Source organism: Cimex lectularius, unplaced genomic scaffold (assembly GCF_000648675.2).
Source record: "Cimex lectularius strain Harlan isolate CLEC.00 unplaced genomic scaffold, Clec_2.1 scaffold210, whole genome shotgun sequence".
Taxonomy (NCBI): domain Eukaryota; kingdom Metazoa; phylum Arthropoda; class Insecta; order Hemiptera; family Cimicidae; genus Cimex; species Cimex lectularius.
In genome coordinates this window covers 49,487-63,732 of record NW_019392884.1, presented here as the reverse complement: position 1 = coordinate 63,732, position 14,246 = coordinate 49,487, and the positions used below count along the sequence as shown (strand labels likewise).

Below are 14,246 nucleotides of genomic sequence, written 5' to 3'. Positions count from 1 at the left end.
CCTGTTAAATTTATGCGATACACGTGAACGTAATTCGGGAAGGACCCTCCCGGATTTTACCCGGGAATAAATCTTTGCGCCCCAGCTCACAACTCATAATTGAATTATTAATTCCATGGAATAGGACTGACCTCCGAAGAAAGTCTTCCTTTTTTAAAAGGCTAAAAGCTAAATATTTCTGAAATAAAAGAAAAGAGAGAGAGAGAGAGAGAGAGAGAGAGAGAGAGAGAGAGAGAGAGAGAGAGAGAGAGAGAGAGAGAGAGAGAGAGCGAGAGCGAGAGACAAGACGACTCCCCTGTTGGTGTTATGGCCAGACATATGTTAAACACATGCATAATGGAATTCTTCTTCGTCTAACGTTTATGAGATTTATACTAGCTCTGACGACGATCCGGTTCGAGAAAAAAAAAGCTAATTGCAAAAAGCATGAGTCATCAAATGGTCCCACCAATCATACACAACATTACAAATGAAATCCTGGAGATAAGGTCAAAATTATTAGCTGAGAACCAAATATACGATATACTATAGCAAGAACGTTTTTTACATTTCAATCTCCCTCAATCTCTCTGTACATACACTGACAGGCAAAAAATTGCGCCCAATTGATTTTTTATCATTTTATCGATAAATGAAAATTCTGTCCTTAATTAAAATCATTGTTTTTACCAAAATTTGTTTATGCTATGTTTTAAATTTGGAATATCAATTAGAGGTAAATACCCTTAATCCTTTATCCGAAACAAGGATAAAGGATTTTTCAATGTTTACGTTTTACGGACATCTTCAATTGTAGTAGTCAAACGAACGAGAGAAGGACAGAAAACAAGGAAATTAATTGACATGATTGTCATGTCAACCTCTAACCTCAAACATCATTATTTCAAATGTGGTGTTGAACTACAAACGAAATTAGCACGTACTTATTAGGTATGCAGAACAATATCAGCAAAGGAAAAGGGTTATATCGTTGATATGACCCGAACCCTTTTGTGGCATAAAAAATACACCAGGATCTTCCAAGCTGCGGTCCATGCAATCGAGAGATGTACTCTATTCATCTTGAATAAAGGGTACAAAATCAAGAACATAGCAGTCATGTAATCTAGTCAAGCAGCCATCAAAGCACTAAGCTTAAATATCATTAGTTCAAATATGGTGTTGAACTGCAAAATCAAATTAAACATATTAGGTAAAGTCAGCCCCTACTGGGTCCCAGGACATGTGGGAGCAGAAGGCAACGAGAAGCGGACACACTTGCAAGAAAAAGGACTGCTATACCGCTGATGGAACCCTTCTCTGACATAGGAAATCACACTATCAATGTACCTCAGACAGAAGGATAAAAAGAAAATGAGGGAACAATTGAACACACTCATTGGACACTAACAATCCAAGAAACTCCCAACAAATTTCGGAAGGAAAGGAGTTACAGAATGTATCAAAGAAAGCAGGAAAATACTGCAAATTCTAACAGGATTAACAGGGCACTACAAACTAAACGGACATTTAAAGAAGATTGGTATAACCCAAGACGGCACATGCAGATCCAGCAAAGAGGTAGAGGAGACACAACACACCTACTAACAAACTATGGTGCTACACTTGCCCGCAGTAGGTAATGCTTTGGGACATACTGAGACTGTAGAATAAATTCGACCACTAAAACCGGGCGTGAAAGAAATTCCTTGATGAAATACGACTCACGGGGGATACACAGCTCTTAAAGGGCACAGTACATTACACACCCTGACTAATACATGTCTACATGACAACCTCCGGAATAGAATATTCCAACCTGTAAATACTGATGTATCTTTATAATATATTGCATATATTTGATCTGTATTTAGTAACTAAAGTATTATAATTCCACTGTATGGAGAAATATATGACAAATAATATTAATATTAATACACAGTTAATCTTACATTTACTAGTACTAAGGACTTTAACGCAGTCGGTTTATTAGCGCATACGACAATGAAAATTACTATAACTGGAGGGCTACATTGATGTAAAGTGATACTAGTTACATCATAGAATTACTATTGAAAATGGTTCAGTTGGTTAATGGAGTCTGAATAGAAACAAAAGCTTCTACTACCAACCAAGACTTGGCGGATTGTACGGTGTAATTTCAATGAAAATGCAGAATTTCCCCATCGTTTCGATAGATGAACACGTTTTAAAATACCAATTAGTGACATGTTATAAACAGTCTGCCGGTTTTACGGAATTACTCATAAATAGTTTACCTTTTATTTGTATTATTGTATTGAAAATTCAATTTGAGTTTAATTATTTCGAAGAAGGTTAGTAAATCAGGTTTCATCCCTATCCCTATTATCAATATTAATCATAACCGAATCTGTGTTTTTTTACATCGAAAAATGCAACATTTACCATAAAATTCAAAATTTGATATAGAAATACTCATATTGGGTTATTAACAACTTCTCATCGTTCACCTGTTGAGTTTAAATCATTTTTAGCCTTTAAACGCCTAAAAGTGTAGTAAAAAGAAATTTTCAGAACATCGAGAATAAGTAATAAATTGATCGATATATCTGAAAAAGCGTATAAATCCGCCAGAATTAGCACAGAATCAGAAGGTAGCCTATCAGATCTGATTGATGTCACTGAAGGAGTTTTGCAGGGTAAAACGTTAAGCCCACTCCTACTCTCACTAGTTGTTGCAGATATAATTAAATTCTGAGCCTTTAACGCCTACAGCTGTAGTAAAAAAGTAATTTTCTGAACATTGGGAATAAGGGATAATTTATCAAAATATTTTAAAAAACTGTATGAATCCGCCAGAATTAGTACAGAATCAGAAGGTAGCCTATCAGATCTGATTGATGTCACTAAAGGAGTTTTGCAGGGTAAAAAGTTAAGCCCACTCCTATTCTCACTACTTGTGGCAGATATAATTAAATTCTTCTGGCAATATGGTGCAGAAGACAAAGTGTTGACCAATAAGGGAGACCTCCTGATGATGCTGGAAGGATGTCCAATTCAAACTGTATCTGCTGAAAAAATACTGTAATTTGAATAGACTGAATAGAAAAAAAGCGAGACTTGGCGGACTAGGCGATGCAATTCCAAACCAAATGCAGAATTTTCATTGCAATAGTATACGTTTTAAAATACCATATAGTGAAATGATATTTATATTATTGTTAAAATTCAAATTGAGTCTAATTATCGTCAAGTTGGTTAGTAAATCAAGGCTACCACTGATATAACGTGAAACGAATTATAGCCTGGTTAGTTTTCTATAGGAGATGGTGAAAATGGTTAATGGATATAAGATAAAGGCAAAAGCTAACATGTGCTGAACGAATGATCAATTTTGATCAAACCACTAGCAGCATTTGGCACTTTCGTAACACGTATAATTTAAAATTAGTAGTTACTTATTATACATAATCTGCCAGTTTTAACAAATAATTAATAAATAGATTATCTTTTAATATTATTATAGTAAAATCTTTCAATTAATTATTCTTTTTATGTAAGGTCTTGGTTGAGATAAAAAAAAGTGTCACGAGCGGGATTCGAACCCACGACCTTCGGCTAAATACGCCGCTGTTCTACTATTTGAATTCGATCCTCTCGACACCAAGTCTCCATCTCAACCTACAACCGTTCGAATTTTCCCTATTTTTGCCATCGTTTTATCTCAACCAAGACCTTACATATAAAGAATAATTAATTGAAAGATTTTACTATAATAATATTAAAAGATAATCTATAACCAATTGACCACTAAAACGTAAATGGATTATAGTTAAAATTTAAGCATTGAAACAAGGGCTAGTAAATTGAGTGAACCATATTCAACTACTGATATAAAGTGAAGCTGATTATATAAAATGGTGAAAATGATTGTTGGAATCTGACCAGAGGACAAATGCCACCCTGGACGTACGAAATAATCAATATTTCCATCTAGCAGGCCAGATTTCACCTCTTCCTATAAAAACGTCGGTCAGATGAAAACACTATAGAACGGATGGAATTGGGATGCAGTTACTACCGGATTTGCACAGATCATAAACGGCCATAAAATTACTTTTAAACCGCTATAAAATTCCTTTTCCATCTGTCACATAAGCTTTTAACTTCTTTGAACTTTGCCATCCTATTTGTTTGGGGGCTTTTCTCGTTCATAATACCATCTAAGACCAGATCCTCAATAAATAAAGACAAATATCGGTCCAGGAAAGAAAAATCCGTAATGAAACTGACACAAAGTGTAATTGGTTCTTATTATGTCCCATCAGTTAACATTTAATTAGTTGTTTACTGTCTTCTTAACGAACGGGCCGGTATAATACCGAAGACGGAATAAAAGTCGTCAACTGAAAGGCATCTAATCTAGTTGTATCGGTAAATTGTAGTAAATTGCATACCACTCTAATATCCAACCGAGGTCAAACCTTAATTACGAACATGGGTGAAGACTAAAGCCAGTGCCGGATATGTTAATAAAAAAGTGGATTCCTTTCTTCTCTTCTCATAAATTCATTTTGTAGCTTCCTCTTTGCAAGGGTGTTGATTGATTATTTACTTGTCCTTTCTGTCAAAGAAACTCGAGTTAGTAAGGGAAAAATCGATTCATAATAAGAAATGTGTGGGAATTAGCTGAGTGCCGTTTTCAGCCATTTACCATTGATCAATGTTGTTTTGGCCGGAGTAGAGAGGGATAAAGATTTCTCTTAATAAACCCTTGTGAAGTTGACACGAAATATTGTAAACAAGTCGTCGTCGCATTATCTTATGACGCGTTAATCCTTGGGAGAACCGGACATACTGGGATAGCTTAAAGAGTTCAATAGTAACCATCAGGCCTGCAATTTATGTTACATCCTTTGGCAAATTAAGCAAATAAACACTGAAGAAAAAACATTCGCATAAAATGGCCAAGAAAACGAGAATACTTGCAATAATGAAGGGTTTGCAATCAATAAATCTGAACTGTGAAATTTTTTTTCGAGGTCTGTCTCCAATGGATTAAACTTGATGAACTTTCACCATCCATGAAACAAGAGACTGTAGGACTTCGTAACTAGTTCTCTTCTGGTATGCCAATTTTCGTTATTGAGTTCCAGACCTTCAATTTCAACTAACTCTAGTTCTACCACAAAACCAAATTTGTTGTTGAAATTTTTTTTTTTTTTTTTTTTTTTAATTTGGCGTTATGAACTATGCATATTAGCCATGTGACAATTCATATATGTGTGTTAAAATTTGGGGGGGTTATTGTGAAAAAAGGGCCAGAGGCGACGGTGGGAATCGAACCCACGACTGCGGCGTGAGAGTCTCTTAATGCTAACCACTCGGCTACCGCGGTCCCCTTATATCATTGTGATTAATATTTTAAAAATTGAATGAAATAAATACGGACGAGAGTTGAAAAAGCATTTCATTGTAATTTATGAGATTGCGACGTACTAAGAAAAAATTATCTATTGACCAGGGTTATAAGAAGGTCGAGGAAAAATATCTTAACTCAAGGCAACAAAGTTTGTTTTAGGACTAAAGCTGTTGTATCTATTTAAATTATTTTACAAATGAGCTATATGTCAAATTAATGTATTTATATCGTTGTAATTAATATTTAAAAAATTAAGAGCAATTGTTTCAATTTGATTACCGTTAAGTTAGTGCATTTTAAGTTTTAAGAATTGGGACTTTTAAGTTCGGTAAAATTTCCATAATGATCCGCTCATCAGTAGATATGCTAAACTTCCTTCATTCAGACTTTATCCATGTTAGCCAGTCTGTTTTGTTGAACTTGTGTATTTATAGTGCTAGATTTACTTACGAAATGTCAAAATTTGATTATTATCACCATGCTCTAAGTGGTGTTTTGAAAATATTTCTAAAATTTGATAAACGTTTCGTAAAATATTATTCAGTAATGAAAAAGTCCTGCCAATATTCTCTTTTGCCACCATCAAATGCAAGTTCTACAAAAGACAATGGACTTTTGAAATTTGACTCAACTGTTTTTATTTTCGATTATTTCATTAAAATATTCGGGGCTTTACATGTCTTAAAACATTGTCTATATCTATTCTAAAGCTCGCATGTTCTTCCAATCATAACGAATCAGATCTATATTCAAACCAACGCTATTTTTAAACAATAGGAATTAGCTTCAAGGCAAAATATTGCTCAGGAGTCTCAATATTTCTTACATAGTCCGCCTATCCTCGTTATTTAGTAGATAAATTGCAGTATTTACACTTTTTGTATTTGCATGAAATGTCTACATTTTAGTTCAATGTAATTAAAGGAAAAGGTATACCGCTAGACAGCTTATTAAACGAAAAAGTTTTGATTAAACTTGTCAAAATTTACTCTAAATTGTTCAAATGATGTTGCGAATTTAGTTTTTTTACAAATTTTAAACTTAGCATTAAAAGATTTAGTGTTTGTTTTTGGACAACAATTAAATTTAAAGTTCTAGTTGGGTGACTTCTCAAAGAAAATTTAAGGTTATTTTCAATTTTTTTTTAACTTTCCAAAAATGAATAGTTCAAGAGCTAGAACCACTAGCTGTAGAAGCACCTGACGAAATTTGTCGTACGAATAGCCAATACCCAGTATATCCTGTTATTAAATTTGGTATTTTTAGACTATACAAACTGTTACCACCACTACTCGACAGACGGTCATGAGTTCTACTGAATTACCAAACATTAAATACATACCAAGGTTCTAAAACCTATGTGGACTTATCGAACCCTGGATGTCAACCAAGCATTCCAACTGCCAACTCATCCAAAGATTCCAATCGAAAGTCCTAAGAAAAATTGTTAACACTCCTTATTATGTGCCAAACCCCAACCTACACCGAGACCGTAATATTCTCTTTGCTCAGGGAGTAGCGAAAAGCAATTACAAAAAATTTCATCAATCCTTTTCCAACCATCTCATCAATGCCTTGGTCCGTCAGCTCAGTTCCACTGCCATCCCAGACTGAGACGCCGGTGGCGACGTACCGTCCTAAGTGAAGGATAAATTCTGACACAATGATTTCTTCTCACATGTTTTTCATGTCAATTTTATTCTTATAACATTATTATGACGTTATATTTTGTTATTATTATAACGTTATAAATGTTTTACAGATGTAAAAATCAATAAAAAAAGAAGGTATTTTCCATCATAAAAAAATTGTTAGTATTACAATGTTATTATTCCTCTACATAATTCTCAGGCTCGGGCTTTAGGTTTCATTTGTTTGGAAAAAGGTTTCATGTGACTGAAAAAAGATTCAATTGCTCAAGATTGATTGAAAAAAGGTTTCAATTGATTGAAAAAAGATTTCATTTGCTTGAAAGAAAGTTTCATTTACTTGGAAAAAGGTTTCATTTGCTTGGAAAAAAGTTTCAATTGTTTGGGAAAAAGTTTCAATTGTTTGACAAAAAGGTTTCATTTATTTGGAAAAAAAGGTTCGATGGGGAAAATGTTTTAATTGTTTGAAAAAAGGTTTCATTTGCTTGGGAAAAAGACTCAATTGCTTGAAAACTGGTTTCAATTGTTTGAAAAAAGGTTTTATTTGCTTGGAAAAAGGTTTCATTTGCTTGAAAAAAAGGTTTCAATTGTTTGAAAAAGTTTCATTTGCTTGGTAAAAAGATTCAATTGCATGAAAACAGGTTTCAATTGTTTGAAAAAAAAGTTTCATTTGCTTGAAAAAAGATTCAATTGCTTGAAAACAGGTTTCAATTGATTGAAAAAAGATTTAATTTGCTTGAAAGAAAGTTTCATTTACTTGGAAAAAGGTTTCATTTGCTTGGAAAAGTTTCAACTGTTTGAAGGCAGGTTTCAATTGATAGAAAAAATGTTTCATTTGTTTGAAAGAAAGTTTCATTTGCTTGGAAAAAGTTTCAAATGCTTGAAAAAAGATGTCAATTGTTTGAAAAAATGTTTCATTTGCTTGGGAAAAGGTTTTATTTGTTTGAAAATAATTTCATTTGATTGGAAAATGCTATCTATATATGCCAAACTTTGGTGTCATAGGATTTGTGTGATTTGAACAATGATTTGAAGTAAAGTGTATTCTTTACTTTTCTCTTATTCCAAGATGTTGTACATTTTATTAGTTTTAAATGAGTTTATTAAATTGAAATTTCCTTTACTAATTGAGTTGTGTAAGAGAATATATTGGATTTGAAAGGAGGCTTTCAAAATAACCATCCCAACGGATCAGTCCAGTGAATTCCTAATAGGAGAAGTCTAAATCATTCTTCAATTTGCCAAGTCGGATAATCTTAAAAGGAAAACTTTCTCGTAATATCGGCCTTCGCCGCGACTATCTTTAAGCGATTTATCTGATCCATTTATCTTTGGGGATTATTGACGAGAAGATAATAATGTATGGGGGCGGGCCGATTCAAAATTCGGCCTTTGTTCCGGCATTTGACGAAGTGGGTAAGTTAGATCTTCGGATTCGGAGTCAATGGCAAAGGCTCGGAAAATGTTTGGCCGCAGATTTCAACGATGGCTATTTATAACGGACAGGGAGCCACGGGGAACGGCATTGTTTACCACGATCCTTCATGCAGATAGGTAAATGTATTTTTAGAAAGAAGTATGCGGACGGGGAATTTTTCACATTGCTCACAGAAGCCCTTTGGGAAAATATTCTGACGAATATTTCCCTCCTGAAAAGTTCCGGTATGACAACGCGGTAGAAGCCCTTCTTGTGCAAAACCACAAAAATAGTTACACATTGTGTTTATTTAACAATAAAGGTATTTCAAAGAAATATTGAAATTTTTACACGAAACAAACAACAAACAGAAAAACATACGAAATATGTTACATGAGTCACAAACGGAACATTTCACAACTGTATGGTTTTTCACACTCAAAACACTATTATAAAAATAAACTCTAATAATTAATTCAAACTGTTCATAAGTCAGAAATAAATATATAAAAAAAATTAAATAAAAAATTCACTAATTTCGTGGTCCGCTTGACCAATTAATATCTTACAATTAATTAAGGTTTTTAGTTAAGATAAAAAAGTCAATGGCACGAGCGGGATTCGAACCCACGATCTTCGGCTAGATACGCCGCTGCTCTACCACTTGAGCTATCGTGACCTCGATCCACTCGGACATTAACTTCCCATCTCAACCCCACCTTTTGAATTTTCCCTCCTTTTTGCCATTTTTCAAATGTCGTGAATCTATTTGATTCTCGGCGACAAATTTTTATCTCAACTAAAAACCTTAATTAATTGTAAGATATTAATTGGTCAAGCGGACCACGAAATTAGTAAATTTAATAAGTTTAAAATGAAGTATACCTTCACTAAAACTCTCCGTGGCCATTTCATTCGCCTAGAAGCGAATAGATGCAAAAAGAAGGGAAAATTCGAAAGGTGGGGTTGAGATGGGGAGTTGGGGTCTGAGTGGATCGAGGTCACGATAGCTCAAGTGGTAGAGCAGCGGCGTATCTAGCCGAAGATCGTGGGTTCGAATCCCGCTCGTGCCATTGACTTTTTTATCTCAACTAAAAACCTTAATTGTTAAATAAAAAAGTTCAATAAACAAAGATTGAACTGATGTTTAAGAATTAATCCAATGTCGGTTCTACAGAAGAGAAACTTCTCAAAAATCTTTCTTTTTTCAAATAAAAGTCAAACGGAAAGACACAAAGTACATTACTGTTAGATGTCTGATGGTTATCGAACGACAAAGTCCACCTTGTTGCTGTAGGTCAAACACATTTGGCTTGTCGCCATCATCTGTATACCACATCCAAGGCTGAAGCTGATAGAAAAGGTTAGGACGGGACGAGACTGGACGGACCCGGTTGGCAAAACTTGCTGACAACGTCCCTATAATTGCTTATGATAATCAGGAATTTGCTTAATAAGTAACATTTAATGTTAATGTAATTATTGTCCTATTTAATAAAAAAATGTATTCTAAAACGGTTTATGACGTCCAAAAAGGAAAAATTAAAATCTTTTTACCAATTTAGAGATCATAATAAATCAGTACAATAAGTGTGAAAATGGCTGAAATCTTAGTATGCTCATACTAACTTTTTTGTCGTTTTAAATAAGTTCTTGAATGAAAATTCTTTTTGGATATTTTCAAATGTAGATCCCTAAAGGTCTTTTGTTAATCAGACAGGATTGTGTCCTCCCTGACCTTTCGCCCTTTCTACCCCCTTTTACGATTAATTGATTCAACGTTCAACATGTTAAATATAAAATCATGTTCAATCATAAAGAAAAACTTTGTATGCCACACACTATTTTCAGGATCTAAGCTCTCTACTGTAAAAAATAAACACCATTACCGGTAAAGTCATACAATTATAAAAGTGCTGACGCTCAAGAGCTGAGAGAACTTTTTTTTATCGCTCGGATCGGAAGTGTCTGGGCGCATTGAATGAAAAACGTGGCCTTAAAAAAGGGAGCCGGGATTTCACAGACGACCGGCCAGGTCAAATAGTAGTAGTATGAAAGGGATGGGAGTGTTTGCCATGGGCCACGTGGGCAATTGGTAGAAAACAAATATCATTACGGGCCCTTGCTAAGAATAATGGGAAAAGGAAACCCGGGAGTACGGTGACTGGACAAAGAGGGTGGCCGGCTCTCGAAAACCGCCCTGAACAACCCCCAAACAAAAAAAGTATACCCAGGAACGATTTAAAATTTCAAAAAAGGGGCGAAATTGCAAAATCTGATTTTTCCAGATCCAAGAATTTTAACCAATTTACAGGCTATCCCTTGGCTATGATTTATTACCGATAAGCCTTCCATGAGGATTTGACAAGCTTGAGAAACCTACTTACGCCCACTTCATGTGTCAAGAGGATATATATATATGTTAGAAAAAAAAGTACTATCGGGAACTTTACTTGAAAGGCCCACGGGCGAATAAGGGCCAAACTCCAAACAAGTTAGCGGAGTTAAAAATTACACTGCACTCTTTCCTTATATACACAGAACTTTTTCAATTATATTCTCGTACAACAATTTACACATATACAATTTTAGAAAGGATCCACACCGAATACGAAAGTCCACAATCGTGGCACATAATTTATCAGTAAACGCGTTTGGCCTTGTTTTCCGGCTTGCATTGATTGTATACAAATCACTTTATATCGAATCTTTGGGATTAAAAGCAGTTTTGTATACAATTCTATCCGAAAAATTATTCCACTAAAAGGATAACAGTCAATAATAAGTCTGCTTTTACTAGGTTTTTCCTAACATATGTCCACTTTTGGCTGACTGTACGTTTCAATTATTACCAAATTATAAAGGCACCCACTGGTAAAAACTGAACCGTCGGATTCTCGAAATGATTTGTGTGTAGACCAATTGTAGAAATACCAATTATAGTTATTTTATCAGACTCCTTGAAAGCATCCAAACTACTCAAATTCGCCATTGTCTGGTTAATTATGGTAAAGGAGGATATTCAATTATGCTGGAAATACGAGGAGGCGACGCGTCGTTGGAGGCGAGTGGAACTCTTATCGAGGCGGATAAGATAGCACTGTTTGTACAGATATGAACCTACCCTCGACGACGTCCTCCTTTCTGATCCAAATTAGTTTAATAACTATTTTAAACAATGAGATTTACAAAACATAACCGTTAACATAAAAACAAAAGGGCATTTTGTTCAGCTAAAACAGTCTGAATGGCGTTTAAGAAATCAAGCAAAAGACGAAACTTTGAGAGAAGGTCGATCGAAAGCATCCAGCCTCAAATCCCTGGCATATGCTTAATCTCAAGACTCCATTGAACGACTTCACATTATTCGTAAAAGTATTCCTCAGGTATTTAATTTGTAACAACTCTGACGTTACATTTTCTTCAATTAAATCATATTCAGCAGTATTGTATACATTTCAAAATTAATAAGTATTACAATTAGCACTTTACAGATCAAAATCGATTTTAGTTATTTGGACCAGGTGTTTGACAGTTGAAATTAGTAATGCAAATAATTGAAAGTACAAGTTTATCAAAATTACACAATTCAAGATGAATCCACAATTGAATACCTACGTATATTTATATTTTTTATAGATATTTTTTAAATAAAGGTGAAAGTTAATCCTTCATAATAATTCAAAGTTCGAGTTTACAAGTGGTAAATTTTAAGTATGAGGGACCTGATATTCAATAAATTCCTGTTCACATAAAAAACTGAAAGTTCAGACTTTTTAAATTAAACCAAATTGAATACATATGTATATTTTTTATAGATATTTTTAAATAAAAGTGAAAGTTAATCCGTCATAAAACTTCAAAGTTCGAGTTTACAAGTGGTAAATTTTTAAGTCTGAGGGACCTGATATTCAATAAATTCCTGTTCACAGAAAAACCTGAAAGTTCAGACTTTTTAAATTAAACCAAATTGAATACATATGTATATTTTTTTATAGATATTTTTAAATAAAAGTGAAAGTTAATCCGTCATAAAACTTCAAAGTTCGAGTTTACGAGTGGTAAATTTTAAGTCTGAGGAACCAGATATTCAATAACTTATTGGTTGCAGAAAAAAATAAAAGTTCAGACTTTTTAGATTAAACCATAATTGAATACCTACGTATATTTACATTTTTTATTACATATTTTTAAATAAAGGAGGAAATTGATCCTTCATAAAAACTTTTACAGGCAAAAATCGATTTTAATAATGGACTGATTCGATAACTAAATAGTAATGCAAATACATTTCGAAGTGCAATTTATTGTAATGATTTATAAGTACATGAGTTTGGAATAAAAAAAATTCCGAAAAAATGTGAAATGCCCATGTAATAACGTTGCCTAAACTTTTTAATGGCGAATCACGTCATGGTGAGACGACCAAATCCACAATTAAACCGAATCCACTCGAGGTCGCTGTCTCCCTTCATACAATCGTGTGAAAACATTCAAGACGAGGATTATATTTAGGAAGAAGTTCAATAAATAGAATGTTTTTATGTAGAAAGATAAAATAAATAAATAGAGGGCTTATTTTTGTTGTTTGATATGTTTAAATCTCGGGGTGAAAAAAAAAGTGATGGGAAATTTCGGGTGTACAATTATAGCAAGACGTCCGGGGAAAAAGCACATGCATACAGACCTTGTGCGTTGGTTTGTCGGAGGGCGGGCGGTGAGCGTCGTACGCGAGTGTCTGGAGCGGAGGAGGCGCGCGGCGAGTGGCGAGTGGCGTGCGGTGAGTGCGGCGCGGCGAGGCCGGACCGGCTCGGCGGCTCCTCCTCTACAGCACGGAATACAGTTGTAGCCGGAGGGAGAAGCGTAGACGTGGCGCATGCGTCCGCCGCCCATCCGAGGAATCCATGGACCCCGGTATTGACAACGTCTACAGGCCGTCCCACTGATCTTGTAACCGGCGTGACGTCACTACTCGCTCTCCCTCGCCCTCTGTTTCGACTTTGACAGCTTTTAATGAAAGAGTCCGACGGAGATTTACGGCGTAGATAATAACGAGGAAGCTATTGATTCTGGGAGAGTTGGCGATCCGAGGAACCGAGCCGCTAGCTATCGCCCTCCGACAAAACGAGATCACACTCAATTCAAACACTTCAAACATACCAAAAAACCGCAGCCAAATACTCAAAATAATATCCAAATGCCAGAGAGATACGTTACTCAACAACATAAAAATTGCAACTACCAAGTAACAGCATATAACTGAAAAACATTCAAAAAAACAGTATAACAACTAACTATATTTCCCAGATGGTCGTAGTTGGAACTAAGTGACGCTTAATTTTGACTTAAAACTAATACAATAGAATAGAATAGAAATTATATATTACATACAAATTAAACACTAAATTGAAATAAATATAACAAAACCTGTACAGAATCGCTAGCTTTCATCTAAGTGAAAACCTGCATTTGTTAGCTGGAGGCCTGGTTCGGAGCACAGTAAATAATGACTAGCATGTTCGAGATCGGGATGCGGTCATCAAAACGAGCAAGTTTTGTAACTTATGCCAAGCTTTCAACCTTTATTGAGGTCTTCATCAGAGTCATCAGCCCTACAAGTAATTCAACGTTTATAATTAATAAATAAGGGGACCGCGGTAGCCGAGTGGTTAGCATGAGAGACTCTCACGCCGCGGTCGTGGGTTCGATTCCCACCGTCGCCTCTGGCCCTTTTTTCCCGATAACCCCCAATTTGAACACACAAGAATTCGTACTATGGCTAATATGCAAGATGATA

At 34.9% G+C, this 14,246-nt stretch overlaps 1 protein-coding gene across 2 annotated transcripts in view; it reads right to left on the bottom strand.

Annotated features, from left to right (window-relative positions):
* The window catches only part of LOC112127701, a 46,918-nt gene extending 32,926 nt beyond the window's left edge, over window positions 1–13,992 (bottom strand). For both annotated transcript variants that reach the window (XR_002910691.1, XM_024229036.1), the window contains exon 1: window positions 13,137–13,992. Coding sequence is in view for 1 of the 2 variants with exons in the window: in XM_024229036.1 (XP_024084804.1) it covers window positions 13,137–13,342 (206 nt within the window). In the remaining variant the exon portion in view is untranslated. The remainder of the gene's footprint in view (window positions 1–13,136) is intronic.
* Window positions 13,993–14,246: the final 254 nt, after the last annotated feature.